The sequence below is a fragment of the Lepidothrix coronata genome, unplaced genomic scaffold, assembly GCF_001604755.1.
Source record: "Lepidothrix coronata isolate B3197 unplaced genomic scaffold, Lepidothrix_coronata-1.0 Scaffold99, whole genome shotgun sequence".
NCBI lineage: Eukaryota > Metazoa > Chordata > Aves > Passeriformes > Pipridae > Lepidothrix > Lepidothrix coronata.
Window position 1 is genome coordinate 937427 of NW_016690279.1, and position 20290 is coordinate 957716.

At 46.0% G+C, this 20290-nt stretch overlaps 1 protein-coding gene across 2 annotated transcripts in view; it reads left to right on the forward strand.

Annotated features, from left to right (window-relative positions):
• PPP1R16B (protein phosphatase 1 regulatory subunit 16B) overlaps positions 1–20290 on the forward strand; it is a 57441-nt gene that overhangs the window by 31335 nt on the left and 5816 nt on the right. For both annotated transcript variants that reach the window (XM_017822715.1, XM_017822716.1), the window contains 8 exons: positions 12478–12548; positions 14542–14687; positions 15926–16029; positions 16358–16482; positions 18288–18413; positions 18774–18849; positions 19239–19368; positions 20118–20286. In XM_017822715.1, the coding sequence (XP_017678204.1) occupies positions 12478–12548; positions 14542–14687; positions 15926–16029; positions 16358–16482; positions 18288–18413; positions 18774–18849; positions 19239–19368; positions 20118–20286 (947 nt within the window). The remainder of the gene's footprint in view (positions 1–12477; positions 12549–14541; positions 14688–15925; positions 16030–16357; positions 16483–18287; positions 18414–18773; positions 18850–19238; positions 19369–20117; positions 20287–20290) is intronic.

A 20290-nucleotide genomic window follows, 5' to 3' on the forward strand; every position in this document is an offset into this window, starting at 1 on the left:
AGACACGGCCCAAGGCTCTCCCCTCACGCGTGGCAGATTACGGCAGTCACTGTAGGCCTCGGCTCCAGATAAGCCAGACTGAAACAGGGACCCGCCGTTCTCGAACCTCGCCGGAAAGGAAGAGAGCGAGGTCCTTCCTGCTGGCCTTATTTATACCTCAAGTTACGTAAAGGGATAGCATGGAATACTTCCGTGATCACCTTCCTAGTTCCTTCCTGGTCACAAGCCGGTTTCCAGGAAGGCCCAGAGTGAAACTACCACAATATGGTACCCTGTGTGGTATAGACATGTGGGAGCTGTCCCAGGAATGTGGCCAAGTAGGATCTGTCAGTGGGTCAGCATAGCCTGGCCCCTGTCCTTCACTGCTAGTTTAGTCCTGGGAATGTGCTTCATCAACAGCAAACTCCTTATTTCCAGTGGGAATATCAGAAAGGAAGGGATTTCCAGTCAAGATGGGGAAAACCTTGTCATTCAAATCTAGTCCGCTCTCTGAAGAAACTCTTTGATTTAAATACTCTGGGTGGAGGAAGGAGGGGCCAGATGGTTGCAAAGCATCTCAAGAACTGCTGACAATGTAAGGACCTTCTTATAAGAGCTCCTGTTCCTTCCCCCATCCCCTGAAGAGCCTCCTTCTAATGCGCTTGGAATGTCACTGCAGAACAGAAACTCAAGGGAGGGTTTGCTCGTCTTGCCGAGCTGCTCTGGGGCCCAGGTTTGTCTGAATTCCCATTTGACTGGGGCTCTCCTGACTGGTGCTTGGGTGGGGGAGAAGATGACTTTACCTTTTGTTTTGTCCCCTTCCCAGGGTGACTCTGCAGTTCACAGTTGCTGTGGTTTGCCTGCGGTGGCACAGCCTCGCCTGAGTGTGCTGAGCATTCATCTCTGCTTTCTGGGTGCTTTATTTGCTAGAAATCTGTGGTGCATATGTTCTCCCTTTTAACGTGTTTGATGTTGTTGTGCATCACAGGCACAAAACACCTCAAACCAATCTGGTTTATTGGGTCTGTGTAGAGAAACAGCTCTCCTGAGGGACTGGGCTTCCACTGGGGAGCAAGGCTTCAGCAGCAAAGAGGTTAATGCAATCTGTCCCAAAAACTATCTGTGCCTCATGCCAAGCCTGGTTGTCACCTTGCTCCTTTTAGCCCCTACAGCTGGGCTGTCCCCAGAGGACATACAATGCCTGTTTGTTCTGTGAAGGATGTGTGTTTGTTGGGAAAGGGCCCCTTGCTCCTGGTGCCCTGTTCAGAGGAAGAGGCAGCACCAGCTATTCCTTTGTGTGTTCTTCAACCAAAAGTGGATGGTGATGTATGGAGAGCTTGGCCACCGAAATGTGTCCATCCCCTAGTAGAGGTTGCACTGATGGTGCAATTTATGCAACCAGGGCCCATTTCAGCTCACTTTTTGCTAGTGATCCCCTTCTTCCCAGGTGTGCCAGCTGGAGGAAAGGTAACAGTCCTGTCAGGATGTGGAGCTAAGCCAGGGGTTGCAGTTGCAGGAGGCAGCAGCAGCCAGGGCAGAAGACACGTGCAGCCTTCTCATGCTCACTTTTCAAAGAGGAATAGCTAGAATTTGGTTCAGGGTTTGTAGGTCAGGTTTCCGTTATACAACTGTACTGGTTACAGCTGCTCCTGTGAGATGCAGACCCTGTTGGATGCTCCTGGTTGGGCGGGCTCCTTTCCACAGGAATTGTTCTTTATGACAACATTTACAGGAAGAAAGACAGTTTCTCTGTTGTAGCACTAATTGGGTGGTAATAGAGGGTTGGAGTGGGATTTGCCTCAGTCTGTGAAATGTGGGAAACACCGTGGAGCATCTGTAACAAACAGCTGCAGGGAAAGAAATAATTTTTAAAAATTTTTTCCAGGCAAAGGTAGGACTGAGAAGAATTGAGGAGGGATCTTGTACTTGATCACAGATCTAGCAATGAGGATCAAATCTCCTGGACCTCCCAAAATGGGTACAAGTGCACTTGGCACAAGTCACACTGAGCATGTGGGTCTCTGCCCATGCTTTCAGGATGGGGCTGGTTGTGTGAGGAAGGTTATATCCCTGCCTTAGTGAGTGAGAATGCAGCCCTCCCACCTCATTTCCCAGGTGATAAAATGGTCTGTGGTGTCTCCAGGAACAAAAGCACTTGGGTGCCTGTCCCTGTGAGGGTCTATGAGGGCCCTGTCACCCTGGGTAGCTAACCTGGCTCATGTTCTTGAAGAACTTGCTCTCAAAAGATGTTTAGGAAGCTACAAGCCTCTTCTGTGGGATGTTGATCAGCAGAAAAATGCATGTTCTTGCACCAGAAGCTGCCACAGTTGCTCGGTTATACTCAGTGCTAGAGATACTGAATTTTAAATTTAGGAGCAGGGGAGTGCTGGGTCCAGCCCAAGTGGTCAGGGCTGCACATCTGCCCATTCCTGTGCAGGAGCCTCCAGCTGACTCCTCGTCCCCTGCGCTGTCACTGGGATCCACCTTTGCCACCTGTAATTAGTGCTGTCAGCAGAGCACTGTAAGCAGCCACTTCAGCATTAATTACTTTAATGAACTTGCTAAGGTGGGTTAAGCTACTAAAGCATTTTGTTGTTACTGTAAATGTTAAAGTCAAAATATTAGACTGCAGGATGGATGGGAGATGACGCAAAGCTGGAGCCTGGCTTTCCTCTTGTCTTGATGTTCAAAGTCAGGTTATTTCAGCTAATTTAATCATGCAGTCTGTTCTCCTCAATTGCACAGAAGCAGCCATGGCCAGCAGCACGGGTAGGAGAAAGTAAGGAGGCTCTCTCCTTTTACTCCAAGGTGTAAGGGATGCAGTGAGTACAGGGCAATCTGCCAGTCAAGCCCAAAAGATGGATGTCACTGTTCTTGCATTCTGACAGCTCAAAGGTGGTCCATGATGCTTAGACTCTTGTAATGTTAAATATATAATGAAAAACTCCCCAGTGAGAGGGATCTGCTGGTGAGGGAGCTCTCATAAGCAACCAGGATGGGATGCAATGGTTCATTAACAACGCTGGGTTTAGTACAGAAATAAGCAGAGTTTTCACCACTGTGGAGAGGAGAATGGTCCTGTTCTTGCTAGTGGCAAAACTTAATGGGGAATTTTAATGACTGTTAATTATTTTGCAAACTGCCATTTTATTAGGAATTGTGATATACTTTGGCAAACCGAAGCTGTTCTCCACTGGTGCAGAAAGGAAAACCAGAACTCCTCTGAGCTGCCTCTTGCTGCAGAGGGTGGGGGAGACATTTAACTTGCAGTACTAATGTGGAGAGTTAGACAAGGTCCTTCATGCCAGGACAGAAGACCTCTTGCAGGGCCAAAGGGGGAGAAGTCAACAGATGGTTGGGTTTGGTGATCTTAAAGGTCTTTTCCAGCCTTAACAATTCTATGATTCTAAGTGGGATATATTGGATATATATCTCTCTCCTCCCTGCTGTGTCTTACAACTCCTTGTTCTCAGTGAAGAGGCGTTGTTGCTTTGATGTTCAGAGATACTGCTCTGACAAATATGATGCCATAAACCTGTGTAAGAACTGTAGCAATTACATATTTTTTAATTTGGTGGTTAAACTATGTATTTTCTTCATATTAATAATCTCAACATGTAAATAGAAAGCAAAGGATTAAAAAGAAATAAATCAATGCAAACGCAGAGACTAAAGTGCTTGTTCACACAGGCTGAAACATCAGTGACCTCGCCTGAAGCACTAAGGCAAAGCACTTTCTGGAGGAGACTTCCAGCTCTTTTCCTCTTTATGTTAAGTAAAAGACTCCCAGACTGCCCCAGAAGGCTGGTAGAGAAGTCTAGTAAGTGTTGAGATTCTTGAGCTCATATCCCTGATATCCCTGGTGTGAGCTGTGCCCGTGGGTTTGGACTGCAGGCCTTCCCTCCTGTGAGGGAGCATCCTTGTTCCCCTGCCAGAGAGGGAGCGGGTTTTCTCTCTCTGCCCAGCTCTGATCTGAAGGTGTTTGCTGAGTTCAGGCTCTGTTGTGCAGGTGAAAGATTTAAGCTGATGGAGATGGCTTTTGAAGCAGAAGAGACGCTCATTGAAAAGGAAAGTGCTGTTCCTTTCTTTACTGTGTCAAAGTGCCGGAAGCTCAGCAGAGGAGAGCTGGCAGCAAAAGCTGTCCTGAGTTCACCGAGGCTGGCACTTTCTGTGGGTAGGGCAGGCAGGCGTGGGGGAAGACAGCAAACTGGACTCTTTTTTTTTTTTCTCCTTTCTGAAGTCTAAATGACCTGTCAAGCTCTGAAGCTGCCTCCCCATGGGCCACCTTCTGAGCAGTCACGAAGCTGTATTGCATCACCCAGCCTGGGAATAATCTTCAACTGCTTGAGGTAGTGGGAAGCAGAAATCACATGGAACTTGGGGCAGAAGTTGTTTGAGAGAGTTTTCAACTTTGGATGGTCTATATGCACAGCACTCGACAGTGGGGTTATAGACCAACCAAGCTTGTATCACTGTGTGCCCACTTGTTTTGTGTCAAATTTGCTGCTGAATAATTACAGGTTGCAAAAGCAGAAGGGTTGCTAAGGATCGCCTGTGCTTCTCTGGTAAAGTTCATGTTGCTGCCAAACTTGCATGAAAGTTTTTTCTGTAGTGTTTGCTTTTTAAAATGAAACCATATTTTCTCCTTATCTGACCAAAAAAAAAGGAAGGGAGTGACTTTCTGCTTTTATAAACATTTCCCTTGCAGCACTGCACAGCAACGCAGCATTTCCAGTAAGAAACGGTGCTGTGGAGTAGAGGGTGATGTTTTAGCAGATTACTCGTTAAGTCCTGGTGTTTGCCCTGTGGTTTCCCGTGTCAATGATGGTGTGAGACACATCTGGGCTGGCAGCAGCTGCTGCTGTGGCCGTGTCACACAGGCCTGGGTTTGAGGGGGCTGCACTTGGAGCCTGTCCCTACACACTGTGCTTCTGTCTTGTGCAGGCATTCAGACCTTGGCTATGTGGCACCCCATTCCATGAATCCAGCGATCCATGGGAGCAGACCTAAGGGTGTGATCCCCGATGTACTCATTCTACGCTAAAGGGAGACAAAGTGAGAGGGGGAAAAAACCCAAACAGTGCTGCTCAGGATCAGAGTGGAGAAGGCAGCGAAACAGCCAGAGCAGATGGAGCCTTTCTGAAGACCTGGGCAAGGTTAGAATTGCACAGCAGAGAACAAGAGTCTCTGAAGAGGGGCAGGATGAAGAGCAGAGGAGGGGAATGAGCCTGGTTTGGCATTGAGCTCCTGGGATGTGCTCAGCTGGCTGTCCCTGGGGGGAATTGTTTGGAATTAACTCAGGGCAGCTTGAAAAGCAGATACGTATTTCCCCTCCCCTCCACCAAAACTGCTCTTCCGTTACTCTAAATAGAAAGTTTCCTGTTTTATAATTGAGACTCCTAAAAACATTCATGCGGTTCAGGTCACCATACAGCTGCTTAGCTGAGGCCACAGGATACCTGAAATATGAGCTGAGGCAGAAGCTGTTGACTCTGGAACCTAATAATGCTTTCAAATGGCAATATGAACTATTTCCTGCTACACAAAGCATATTAGAGTATCCTCTTGCAAATACTGGCAGGCTGGCTCTGCGTGGAGTTTGGGGGGCATTGCAGTTCTGCTCCTCTGATCACCTGTTATGCTATTGTGCTAATGTAGCTGGGGAGGCTCTTCATGGACTCAAGCAGCTGCAAAAATTTCTCTTCTGACATCATTGCACCTGTTTATCTAAACACTTTTTAGGCTGTCATTTCTATTAAAGCCAATTGATTTTTTTGGTACATTTCCTTTTTGGTACCCTAAAAGATTTAATTTCTAATGAGCTTAGTACAGACATCAACAGGTGCTGCCTGCTGCATGTCTCAGTAGGTAGATTTCAGTCCAATACATCAAAGTTATTTCTGAACAGGTATGTAAGTGGGATCCTCTGTGCTGCTCAGATAAAAGGCTTTGATGTGTTGTCTGAATGGATTTGCATGTGTTCTCATGACTTCCAAGAAGAGTTTTTTGTAGGAAGAAAGCTGAACCTAGCCGTAGCAGTTGAATAGGAGGTCCTGGTTGAGTTATTGGCTCTGTAGGCACCATTCATCTAAGCCCGAAACATGAAGAGAAATGAGATGTGTTCCTCGTCCCTCACTTTATGTTGGTGTTCCCTGCACAGGCCACTGACTCGTGTGGCTCCAGCCACAGTGGGATGATTCCCTCTGTGCACCATCACACCCTAAAAGCCAGGATTGCTCTGCTGCTTGCCACAGCTTCTCAGTCATCCTTGGGAAACTTGGCCTCTGTTTGCTTGATCCATGCCTCCCTAAGTCTGATATAATATTTTTTCTTTTTAGAGTTTCTTTTTAATACTCTTTAAATCAGCACCATTCAAGTACCTACTCAAAAATGCCTCCTAAAGAGAGAAGAGACTCTTTGGTAGCCCAGGTGTCGCTGTCACAGGGATATTGGGGAATCTGCTTTCCTGGCCCCATGCCCACAGCAGTCCTGCTGAAGGCAGCTGAGCCCCATGTTTATATAAAACACTCATCCCTTTCAACGCCCATCATCTGTTTAAAAACCATGCCAAAATGATTTATTTATTCTTCCAATAACAGATGAGAAATGGGAAACCGAGGAAGTAATCTCTGACTTTAGTTTTGCTTTATGTGTTCAATATCTCCAGCGTAGACCAATTTCACTGTTAGTCTGACAGGAGGAGAGGATGAGGATACTTTTGAACATGACACTATATCCTTAGAAAGGTTTGTTAGATGGCACCATCCTCTAATTTTTATTTTCCCTATTGAAATTAATTTGGCTTTATTTCTGCTGCGCCCTTTGAGCTCTGCTGCTGGCTGCAGATGGGTAACTTGCACACTTATCCAAGTAATTCCAGGTGGATGGCAGCCATTAAAGAAAGATGCTTTAGCATCACTAGCACTAAATGCATTATCAGAGCTTGAAGTCCTGTAGATGCAGAACAAGAAAAATATGGGATGCAGAAGGGTTTGGGGGCCAGGCTGTGCCCGTCTATCCAAGACACAGCTGTAGGAGGCTGTCCCTCTGGCATTCCTCTTGGTGCTCTGGTGCTACAGTGATGGATAAGGGTCAAAGCAGAGAGCAGAAATGGAATGACATAGACACGGGGGGGGGGGGGAGAAAGAATTGTACCCTCTCCATTAGATATGTTTGACTTGTTGACAACTCTCACTTGCTATCAGACTAAAACTTGTGCACAAGCCAGGCCCCCAGCTCTGCAGGAGGAGCCTGCTGTGTGGAACAGGCTCCTTGGGATGAGGAGGGCTGTGCTCTCTTAAGCAAGAAGCATCAAAATCAGAAATAGATTTTCCTTCGAGAAGCAGCACTTGGGTTCAGTGTAGCTGCACACAGCGTCCCTGCCCGTGTGAGGATGGCATAGAGCAGATGTGGCTCTGTTTACCTCTTTCCAAACTTCCCCAATTTTGTGGATATATTAGAAGCAACGTGTGTGTCCAGCTATAAACTAGGTGGGAAGTGTTTAACAGGATTTGAACCTTCCTGAGACAGCTCGGTGATCAGTCATGATGGGCTGTCTCGGTTGCTGGCTCAGCAGGCAAACTGGACCATATTTATTTTTAGGTGTACTACGTGTTTGAAGCTGCCTGAGTGTGGCATTGTGTTTTCTGTGGGGATTTTTTTCTTTCGAAAAGCTTTAGGAAGCTGCAGTCTTTATCAATGGGCTATCAGTTGTACGTTGCAGGGAGTGGAGGATAAGGCTGAGTAAGTTTATCCTGTTATTGCTCAGGGTTTAGGTATTCTGTAAAACGTGAATATCATTGTATGCTGTGCTAGGAAGCTGGATGCTTTGCTGGCAGGGCACTTACAGCTTCAGTGCTGTTTTCCTGGCATTGTTTCTCCTGTGCAATAAATATCCCTGCAAAACCACAGCAGTAAACATGCAGCCTGGAAGTAGCTGAGCAGCTGAGCCCATCCTGACATGCCTGGCAGGATGGGATCAGTTTTTCCAGACTTTTGCCAACTCTCCTGTGTGGCACAAACACCACTGGTATCTCACAAGTAATGCTGGGAGGAGTTTCTTCTGCTAGACTGGGTCTTAGACCAAAGCTGCATTTGTATGGAAGTGACTTACAGCAGTGTGAAAAAGTCTGTGTCTTAACCCAAGTGAAACTTCATTTTATTCAGTGAAATCAGGTATGAACATACAGGAATTATTCTACTGCCCTAGAGACCTCAGTGGAATAATAGCTTTTAAAGATAGCCTTAAAGAGCCTAGTTCATCAGAAGGTAAACTAGAAGAGTTTAAATTATTTCAGAAAGAAATTGTTGAATGCAAAGGATTGTGATAAACCTGGATTTTTAAAAACTAGTGACCTGTGTGTGTATGTAAACTTGGAGCACAGAGCCTGCTTGCCAGTATGAACAGTTTGACACTATATATTTTTTAGGGGAATCAAGACCTTCTTTCAGGAAGGTATCTGTTGGAGGCTTTTTTTTTTCCCTCCCTGATATCCACATCAGTTCCAGTTGGCTTTTTCTCATATGAGTTATTAATACTTGAGGTGTGCAAGCGCTGGGTACAGATGGGAGTGTAATAGTATCCAGTATTTTATGGTGTAGCTTATTGACTTAGCGGGGATTGCACTAACAAAGGCTCTTTTTCTCCATAAAGAAGTCTTCACCTGGTTTAGAAACTTTTCTGGAAAAGTTGTTTCCAGTGTAAACTCAGTGGGAAGCAACACTGATGAAAAATGATAGTGCTGTAATATCTCTTCAGGTGGGAGAGACTATTCACATTGAATTTTCCTTAGGGCATTTGCAGTGCTGTTTTTGCCTTTCCCCTGCTTTACAGTTTTTGAGGAGAATAAGTGAGGCTTGGACATGCTTAGGAGGAGAGGGAGCTCCTGAGAGGTGGGTTTGCTGTGTTTGGGGAGGAGAATCTTTCTGAGTCTCCCCCAGGACCTATGATGGAGTGCGACTTAAAACCGAGGCTGTATTTTCACAGCTGTTGTGGGAGCTTTTTTTCGTTTAACACAGCACAGATGTGAATGATAAAATATAAATTGAAGATGGATGTACACCATCTTGGCATGTGAGAGGTTCAATTATAGGCAGAGCAAGCAGAATAATGGAAAATACATTTGAGTGATTGTTCAGTTAATATAATTTGCAATGAATTATTCACAACAATTTGTTCACTCAGCTTCTATTGTAATAATTTTCGTTCCTTCATTTGCTATGCACTTGAAACTGCTTCCCACAACTTGTGCTTGACACGTAATGAAGTGTATCCACGCTCCCACCTGTCCCCACCTACGTGAAAACAAGGACAGAGTTGCCGGAGCTCAGCATTTTCAGCAGTGAGCTCTCTAAGAAGTTAATCGTGGTGTTAAAGTGAAGGCTGCTTGCTGCTGAACACAATGATGTGACCTGTAAAAGCCTGTTCTGGCAGGCTCAGAGGGGCCTGGGCTCACAGAGGGGCTGGCAGAGGACCTTTTCCCAAGCTATACCATTGGCATATGGGAGGATTGTCCTTCCACGAGTGGAAGCTGGCAGAAGGTGATCAGCTGGTGCTGAGTGATTAATCTGTGTCCTTGGGAGCTGATGCATTTGCTTCCTACCTCTACAGCATCAGTAGTGCCTGGAGGGCGGGAGAAGGTGTTGGGCTTTGCACTGAAGTGTGTGGCACCAGCAGTGCTTGAGGAGAAGCACTTTGCATGCTCGGGTCCCTGTCCCTCGTGTTGTGTTGTGTTCAGCAGCTGAGCGGGTCGGTGGCAGTGCCTGAACACGAGGGTCCAGCTTCCAGCACTGCAAAGTGTCACATTTGTGCCCCCCTTCCCTATTCCTAAGGCACTAGAAACCCCACAAATGCACATTTCTTCTGAAGTTTATCAGAAAGGAAGATTTGTTCTTCCTGGCCCCTTGGGGGGACCTGTTCCTGGGCAGTGGCTGTGGGGAAGGTGTCCGTGTCCTCCCTCCATGTCCCTCTGCAGCCCAGAGGGAGCAGAGGGTGATGAAGCTGCTCTTTGCCACCCCTTGCCCTGCTGCTGGGGTGGTGGGTAGGAGTGGGGGCTGTATTGTGCTACGAGCTTGATGGGACACTGGGTAAAAGGGGACATATGTAATAGGAAATCACAGTTTTTGGAGTTCTGCCTAGCTGTTGGGATTTGTTGTCTGGAGCATGAGGAATACTGAAGGCAACCTTACTCTGACTTTAGAGAAAATAGCCAGGACTTGTTGCTGCCCAGCCCTGTGCTCCCCTGCTGAACACTGAGATGCAAACTTCAGCTTAGGACTGGTTGCAAAGGAGTCTGATCTTTTCTTCATGCCATATTTTTCTGCACTCATTGTTACTACATTCATACCTAGCTTCATTCTCTGACTTTTCTGTGCTCTTCCTTGGTCTTGTGATTGTCAGTCTTCAGTGTGTTGGGAGATACTGGGAAATACAGTGGACCTGTGTGGGAACATGAGTGCTGCTGCAGAGGTTAGTGAAGAATTCAAGGCTGCTTTAGGGTAAGATAAATACTTCTCTGAGTCTTAACCCTTCAGGGCCTCTTACAAACTCTGTCAAGCCATGATCACAGTGCCTTCAACACAAAACTCCATACTCTGTAACAAGCTGGGATTTATGCTACTGCTTTTTCCCATGGAGAGACAGCACTTGTAAGGTTAATCTGCCAGCATCTACTTGTCCCAATCTCTATAATCAGGCAAAACATGATTATGAAGCTGCATGTCATTAGTACACAATGGCACTTAACTGGCTGAGATTGAATTAAAACCCTAATGGCAGAGCATCCAGACCCACTGGTGAATGACTCGCCTTTCACTCAGCTTGGATTAGAAGAGCAAGAGCTCAAGGCTGACCAGAAACAGCAGAGGCAGAGTCATTGAGTTGGATATATTGACTGGAGTTCAGCACTCTTATTGCTGTTAAGCGTGCAAGCACTGGGGGGGTGAGGTGAGTGTAGGCGTGGGCTTCCTGCTGTAAAAAACCCAGAGGCTTTGGACTCACCACGGTGGTGGATGACTTTTGTCTTTGCTGTATTCTGCTTTTTTTGCATCAGTTCCATCAAGCAGGTGTCAATGCCCTGAAATTATTTTCAGCAAACGTAAATCTGAGCATTCATTTTGAGTTGGGTGAAACAACTCTGTGATTTCAAGTGTTTTATTTCACTTTCCAGTCTTGCCTTCCTTTTTGACAATGTCAGATCAGTGGCTTCCAATCAAAATTTCACTTTGGTTTCATTTTGCCTTTCTTCTGAGTGCGTTTTCCAGATCTTTTAAACGAAACTTCATAAATCAACACCGATGTCATCGTGGGTGTGTTTTTCATGTTGTGTTTTGGATGCCAGAAGTGCTCTGTCCCCAGGGACAGCCCTGCAATTGAGTTTCCTGTGGATGTGCTGGGAAAAGAGCTCCCTCTGGCAGTGGGACAGGGATCAGAGGCTGCAGGATGCTTTGGAGTGATCAGGCTTGCAGTGGTTTCGATTGCCAGCTCTGGGGATGGTTATTGCCCTTTTAGCTCTGTCAGTGTTCCTTATTTTGCAGCTCTGGTTTCATTCAGTGCTTACATCCCTGCCATCAAATAAGATATGACATGAATATCTGTTGCTACTCTGGCCCCAGGGACATGATTATGAACCTCTGGCTTGTGCTTGTGCTGTCAGTGACATTTGAGGTAGGAAAAGCATTAGATAGTGAATTCTCTGGAGAAAAAGCAGGGAATGAGCAAGTAAACAACAAAAGATGGGTAGGGATCAAGATCTGTCAGCAGTGTTGAATTTGAAGAGTTTCTGGCATTGCAATTAATTTATATCCTCTGCCAGATTTGTTGCTATTGCCCTGTGCAAGATCTGTACCTCAGAGCAAACTTTATTTTTCACCTAAGGGCTAACAACTTTTCATGTGTTTCAGAAATTTGCATTTTAATGGAATAAATCTTATCCTTTCCCCCCAAAGCAGCAATTGAAAAATAAAGCCTCTGGGAAGCTTTCTCCAAACACCCAACAGCTCAAGTGAGGTGTCCAAAGCAACCGTGGCGTATTTAGATGTGATGAGGCCCTGAATGTATTTGGTTTGTCAGCATGGATAGATAACTTCTTGAGGCAAGACCTAATCCCCTCACAGTGAGAGGAATCTCTCCTACGGCTGTAACTCAGGACCCCAAAATCCCCACTTACCTTTGAGCTCTCCTGGGCTGCAGAGTGCAGAGGTTGCACTCGGACATTGCAAAGCACAAGGTAAAAATGAAGATTGTTCCAGCACCACTATATGAAAATGATAGATGTATTCAGTCTCCTATGGAAGGAAGTTGGGGGAAAATTGTATGCTGGTGCTCTCTGCTGGATAAATCCAAAAAGGCTCTTGTCTCACTGGCACTGTGGTGACAGGCCAGTGTTGAGCTTGTGTCTCCTGGAACTCTGCCCACACTGGAACGCCCTGGTGGGTTGGCTGAGAGCAAGAGGTGCGTTAGGATTACTGCTCTGACTCCTCTCTGTCCTTCCCTTACAGTATGTTACTTGCTGAAGAGCAACATCAGCCCTGACCTGTGCAATGAGGATGGATTAACTGCGCTGCATCAGGTGAGGTGTGGGAGGAGGTCACAGCTCCCTGCTGCTCCACACCATCGGGCCTTCCTGCTGTCCTCTGGGCAGACCTGTCCAGGTTACACAGAGAGACCTTCTGTATTTCATTTTTTTGCTCAGTTAAAGCAGTGAAACTTCACTATGTTGTGCTGGTAATCCAGTTTCTTGGGGAGCAAACTGAGATCAAACCCTTCTCTTTCTGTATCCCAGACTTTGAGCTTGGGAATCGGGGCTGGACTTCAGACGTGAACAATATTTCTCCTACCCTTTAATCTTTTCAAAAGTGGGCTGTAAACTCTTAAAGCAGATTAACTCAAGTTTAGAGACCTTGTCAATCTGCAAGTTTTGAAAGTAGTTTAAATAAATGATGCACAGGGCACTTGAAGAGCCTGCTGCTGCTCACTGCAGGCCCACGGACTTCACCACTAAAATACAGATTTGCAATAGTGATGTGTAAGTCTGTGTCCTTCCTCGAAGCCTCTGTGCTGATCCCACAAGGGTTTTTCTATTCTTCCCCAAGGCCCGTGGGACTGGCCGTGCCTGGCAGCTGCCGCCTCTGCTGCAGGGAACAACAGTGGCGTGGCTGTCACACGCTCCGAGGGTGGAACAGGCACTCGGGGGTTTTTCTGGAACAGACACTCAGGGGTTTTTCGCTGTTAGTGCCTGCTGTAAATGCTTCCACTGACTTGGGATTTTGGATACTTTTGCAAGTTGCCTGCTCTCTTCAAAGCTCGATGAGGTGTTTGTTTAAAAATGCAAACTAGCTCCAACAAGAACAAAAGGTTCCCACCACTACCAGCAGCACCTCTCCAAAGAGATGTTATCCTGCACACAGAGACATGCTGACAGCCTCTTTGCTTTCCCAGCTAGGTACTGAAGCCATGGAGAATCCCATCTTGCCCACTCAAGGATCGGTTATTGTAAAGGTGCATTTGGGAGTTAAGCTGGGAGCTTTACATCCAGTAGAATTAATTGGATCCCTGAACAGAGAGAAGCCCCTAAGCAAATAGTATTGCCCAGTACCAGTGGCTTCCAGTGAAGGGCTCAATTACACTTCTGTGGTAACTTCGCTGTGTGACAGGAACGATTTTAACCTCACTTCCATGTACAAATAGTGAACAGAAATAGAAATACATAAAGGATCCTTGTCACTCAGTTGCTAAAATGCTTGTTGTGGGTTGGAATTCAGCCCCATTAGTGGCCCATACTGTGTGCTGAGCTGTGAGTCTCCTGCGTGGGTCAGCAGTAACACACAGACCACAAACAGGCTTCTTGCACAAGAATGAATCTTATGTGAATCTTGAGTGTCTTGATCACATGCACATTCATGTCAAGATGTGAGCACAAGGTGGATCAAAGAGCAAATTCCACCTTCTCCAAAGGAAAGAGGCTGAGGCTTTTCTTGCTGGCTGCCTCTGGGACTATGCTGTAAATGCAGGGAGAATGCTGATCTTTTTCAGGAAATGAAAGGTGCCCTGTGAAGTAGCTCATAATTCTAGGAATCCAATTTGGACGTCTTCAGATAACTGTGGTAGGTAGTGGTGAACTGTTGAGAAGACTTTTACTAATCACATGCCAGTGTGTGGGATTTTCCCTAAGAAAAGGGAATGTCAATTTGTCAGCTCATCCCTTGGTATGTGGTTAAACTGGTTACATTGAATTTCCCTTATGTTTTCTCTTGAATATGGAAGACCCAGTGGAATAGAAGCTGTGAGCATATTTGCTGTTATTCCCTGCTGGTTCTGCCCCCACACCAGAAGGCCCTGTAAGACACCAGTGACCTGTGGTCTGCCCAGTGTAGGTGTTCTGCATGGTGCCTTTCTGACCTGCTGCTGTTTAACTCTGTTGGAGTTGCTTGTTGCCAAACAGTGCAGGATAAAGTAGGTCTCCACATCCAGGTACCCTTTATTATTTTACAGATGAGTAGGTATAAGCCCTCATCTTCCCAAAGTCTAAAAAACCCAATCTATCTGTATCTCTTCCTCACCAGTGCTGCATAGACAACTATGAAGACATAGTCAAACTTCTCCTCAACCACGGAGCCAATGTCAATGCCAAGGACAATGAGCTGTGGACTCCATTGCATGCAGCAGCTACATGTGGTCATATCAACCTGGTGAAGATCCTCATCCAGCAGTAGGTGGCTTTTTGTCTCTGTCCTTTCTGCAGATCTGATTCTACCACAGCTTCTTGTGGATGGAAACCGAGACTGTTCAGTACCCTGTGAGATTGCAGCGGTGCTGATTATTCCCTGCTTTCAGGCTATTCGTGGGACTCCTTCCTGCTTGGGGGAGAAGGGGGTGGAGGAGGAAGAGCAGAAAGGCTGAGGAGGCAGAATAAAACCCCAGGTGGCTTGGCTCAGTTTCATGAATTTTCTGGAGACTGGGCCAAAATTTGCTGCTTTTTGCCTTTATTTTGGTGTGTCTGTGTGTGCTTGTGGAACCATGGTCGCTGGGTGGGTAGAAATAGGAGCAGCCAGCAAGGGTCCACCTCTTCAAACCCTTAAACACCACTTCAGATCTTCCAGCCCCAGTCATGCAGACACTGCTGTAGGAGGGCAGCAGCGTGTTTGTATAGTTCAAATACCTGGGTGAACTTTGTGACCTGTCTTACTGGGTCGTAATTAATAACCAGTTTGCTTCCTGTAGTGCGTTGGTTCCCCAGTGGCGACACAGGTGCTTGCACTGGACCTTCCACTTGATTTCACCAAGGCTCTAAAGCTCAAGTGTTTGCCCTAAATCTCAGGTCTTTTCTAGACTTACCAGCAAGGTGGAGGAAGCCAGATGTGTTTTGAGTTGTGCCATTTGGTGAGCACTTGCTGTGAATCCTACCTAACAGATATTTCTGGCTCTGTATGGAGCCCTCTCCTCCATTTCCCAGAGTGACAGTGCTTTGGAAGTGTTAACTTGCTGCCTTGCATGGCAGTGTCTGCTGCTTCTCTCTCAGGGAGGCAGACTTCTCCCTGTGCTGCTGTCATCTGGGAGATGAGTGTTGAAAATTTGACCCTTCTTTGGCTGTATAGTGAAGGAGAGAAGAGGATGCAGTTGGACATCCCTTAGAGGACAGTCCCACTTGGGTTAGGAAATTTTTGGATGGGGGAATAAAAATGCAGCAGATGTGGACCAACATAGTGCATTACTGACCCACGAAGGAGGTGTAGTGTGCTGCCTTTCATCCACTTCTGGATTTAATCTTCCCCATTCATAGCTCCTTGGCTTTGCTTCAAATCTTTCTTATCTCATATGTGTCTTGGTGGCATTTGGGCAACTATTAAACCCCTGTTAGTTTTTCCTAAGCATTTATCCCAATGTTTGGCACTGCCTGCTCTAGGATGTCTGAGGTCTTTTCTCATGTAACTGGATTTCCTCTTGCAGTGGAGCAGACTTGTTGGCAGTAAATGCAGATGGTAACATGCCGTATGACCTCTGTGAAGATGAGCCAACTTTGGATGTCATTGAGACTTGCATGGCCTATCAAGGTAAGGAGATTGAGTTCACGTAAAATACAAAACCGGGTCAATGTGGTACTAAAAATTACCTTGTTTGTCAGCTCTTGACTGGCCTCTGGAGAAAAGCAGAGAGCTGCTGCTGGCATCATTTCTTGGAACCTGACTCTTGGAACTAGACTCAGTCTAGTTACTCTGATTCCTAAAGATCATGAGGGTGAAGGACAGCAGACAGGTCCCCTCAGCTACATATCTTCTGAAAAGGGTGTGAGGTCATATCAACCAGGATCATAAGTCTGATTTTACTCAAGAAGTGGAGATAAAACCCTTTCCAACTCTCCTCTAACTGGAATGTTAACAGGGATTACACAGGAAAGGATCAATGAGATGCGTGCTGCTCCAGAGCAGGTCATGATCTGTGACATTCATGACATACTTGCGACTGGACAAGACCTGAACAGGACTGATGCCCAAGGTGCTACACTGGTGAGTGAAACTGCAGCAGCTTCAGTTTTGCCTTCATTCAGCCCAGAGGTTATGAAATCTGCCCTGGGGCAGGAGTTATACAAAATCAACATGTACAAGTCACTGAGAGGAGAAATCCCACAGTGAGGAGTTGCAGAACGTAAACATCTGCTAACCTCCAGGGAACTGGGACTGAAAGACCTCCCAGTGACCTCTTGCTTCTCACTAGTCTTGTAGATTGATCAGACTCCCACAGAAGAGGCGTGAGAGTCCTCTGGTTTTCATGGGAGCAGGATCTGGTGTTGGGAACTCTGGAGACCTTCTGCCTCCTTTCTGCTTTGCATAGCATCTGGCTCACAAGGAGTCAATGGCTGCTGTGTTTGCTCAGGTAGGATGGCATCGGCCCCTGGCAGAGGAGAGGAGCCAGGACAGGTGTAGAGCACAAAGCAAGCTGCCATCTGATTTGACTGGACAGGTACCAAGAAGGCTGAACAGTCCTAGTCCTGTTCCCTTCTTTTTCACCTGCAAATATGTTTCTTAAATCATTGCTTACAGCAGTCCCAGCTTAGGGGAAATTCAATAATGAGGTCATATGTGTTGGGAGTTTCATGCAGCCTTGGTCGTTTGATGCTTGGGTCCAGACCTAACTGATGTAGAGGCACTTGGTTCATTTGTTTGATGACCATGCTGTGGCATTCAGGTTTCTTAATCTAAATGTCACCTTTAGCATATACCAGAAGCATAAGAGGAGGGCAGGCTCCCTCCAAGATAACCTTGGATGACTGAAGCTTTTATTGCAGCTTATTTTTTCAACACCTTTTTCCCTTTAACAAGGATTATATACATAAATTTAATCAGATCTCTTGGCTTCCCCTTTTGTATCACCCCAAAGTGATTCCCTGCTAATTCATGTGACCTCTAGAAGGTATGACTAAGTGGCATAAAATTTATGTAGAAATTAATTGAGTTGCCAAAAAGCATCAGAATTTATTTCCAGATGAGGGTTTAATTTTGTGTGGTGGAATCCACATGGAAATTTTTTGAAAATAAGCTTTAATTCTCCTTTTCAGCACAGTTGAAATAGGAGGATCTTTGGGTGCAGTTAATCCCTTCAGACCAGCGCATAGGTCAGTGTTTAGCTCAGACATGCAACAGCAGATGGCAAATATGAAAATCTTCAGAGACATTAAGTTGGGGGACTAAAGGAGACTGTTTCTGATGTATCCGAAGTGGTGGCTGTAGTTGGAAGCCAATACCTGAAAAATCATATTCCCCGAACTAAAAGTAGCAAAGTTTTAAAATGTTTTTTATTTTCAAGTGGTGAAAATAATAGTGTGAGTGGAAGTGCAATTGCATGGAGAGAGTCCTGACTAAAGCAGGCTGTAAATTTGATTAAAAAAATCACATCCACAGCACTTCAGTGGGGAAGAGGAGACATTCTCCTGGCATGAGAAATGCAGGGTGCACAGTGGATGATGTACTCCATTGCAGGCTTGCATTTTGATTGTGCTGTTCCCCTGCAGATTAGGAAGTACTTAAAAGCCCTGGATTTAAAATGTGAAAACGTTATTTTTCTAACCCATATAGGTAAGTTATTTTAAGAAATATTGAGCAGTTTCCTCTCCGAACAGAATTACATGCAGGTAATACTGAGTTTTAGTAACAGGAACAACCTGCTTTCGACCTGGTAGCATCTGCTAATTGTGAAATGTGCTGCCTGTTCAGCTCTAGGCTCAAACATTAGTCAAGAAAATCCACTGAAACTTGGTCTATAGAGCCATCCATGATCCTTGCAGGTGGTTCATGTTCTGTTCCTTATCTCCTAGCTGCATATAGCTGCAGCCAATGGTTATCTGCATGCAGCTGAAGTCCTTCTTGACCAGGGGGCGAGCCTGGACATTAAGGACTGGGACGGCTGGGAACCTCTTCACGCTGCTGCTTTCTGGGGACAGGTAATGATTTTGCTGCAAGCCTCATGTATGAGGGTGACATTTCTTTCTGCCTGGGCAAATTGTGTAGTACTCTGCAAATGGAAGAAATCTGTGCTGGGGCTGGGCTCTCTGGGCAGCATCAGTCCTTTGGGTTCCAAAAAGAACTGGTTGCTGAGAAAGTTCAGACAGAGTATGTCTGTCTGTGCAGGTGAATGGTAGGAACATTGTTTAAGATCACACACATACCAGAATAATTTCAGGCAAGTTGAGCACACATGCCATTGCTTCTGATCTTATTCCAACTTTTCAGCTTTGGGAAGGAAAGCCTAAATTGCCTAAAATAGCTCTGTCAACTTGACTTTCTCTCTTTCCATTCTTTAGATGCAGATGGCTGAGTTACTTGTGTCCCATGGGGCTAGTTTGAGTGCCAGAACATCTTTGGATGAGATGCCAATAGGTGAGTTTACTAAGCTTAAAAAAAGAAATGCCTAAGAAATGGCTGGAGTCTTCACATGGTGCCTTCAGAAGCATTAATGTAATTTCTTGAATGTCTTTAGAATCAAAGTTTCAGTTACTGTAACTGGGACTGAAGTTTTGAAGCTCCTGCTTCTCAAAGTGTTTCTTCCTGCACATAAAAACAAGGAAGAAGGCATTTCTCAAGCACCAAGTCTTTCTCCTGTGTGTTTCCACTAGTGTTATCCCTCTGAACCTGTGCTTGGGAGTCTCCCTGCTGAATACAACTGTAAGACATGGGTGTCTTAGCTAGGAAGGCACAGTTAGTAACGTGGTGTCAATGGTACCACATGGGAACTGTCTCATTAAGGGCTTGGTCTGTGTGTGCCATAGATCTGTGTGAAGAGGAGGAATTCAAAGTATTGCTTCTGGAGTTGAAACACAAACACGATGTGATCATGAAGTCTCAGATGAGGCATAAATCCTCCCTGAGCCGAAGGACCTCCAGCACGGGCAGCCGGGGGTGAGTTGTGCTCTTCCTGCAGGTCACCCAGTGTGCATTGGCTTGGCCACCCAGGGGTGGTTGCAGAGCACCCTGTGGTGGGTGTGCAGGACCCCATCTGTCCTTTCTGAACAAACTCTGAGAGGCAGAAGCTGACTTTGGTTGCTCAAAGCAGAGCTCCCTTGAAATGTGGCTGTTTTATTAGAAAGACAAGCTATTTCTTGGGGGGGAAATGGCTTTGCACTGTTGTGGTTTAATAACTGCTCTGAGCAGAGGACCAAGCGGTGAGAATTTACTCTATTAAACCACTGGGACTGGTGTTGGACAGTCAATGCTTCAAGTGGATTAACTTGGACTTCTCAATAATAAAATGGCATGGCCAAGATACTGTGCCCAGATACAGTTTGCACAGGTCTTTATAAAACATTTACTAGACACCAAAGCAGTCCAGCAGACCACAAAACTCCCTAAACAGCCCGTGGGCCATTCCTCTATATTTTTACTCCACTGGTTGCAGAGTAGATCGTTCATTGAGCTGTATGAGCTTTAATGCAGATCTGCAGTGCTACTTTAAAACTCCTTAAAATTCCTCCCACCTTTAATATCCACACTAGTGCCTTTGCTTTGTGTGGGTGCCAGGAAGCTAAATCCATGTTCCATTCCAGAGGGAGAGGCTGTGAAGTGTGAGGCGGAGGTGAGAGGGATTATGGAGTAAGGGGAATTGTCATGTCCTGCTCACAGCTTTGATGCCCTTTGTCCCTGTCCCACAGGAAGGTGGTGAGGAGAGCCAGTCTTTCGGACCGAACAAACCTTTACAGGAAGGAGTGTGAGAAAGAGGCCATCGTTTGGCAGCAGCTGGGGGCAGCAGAAGAAGGAAGAAACTCGGGTTTCATTGGAGAAATTGGGGAGACTCGATCTGACCAGGAGAATACAGACCCCGTAA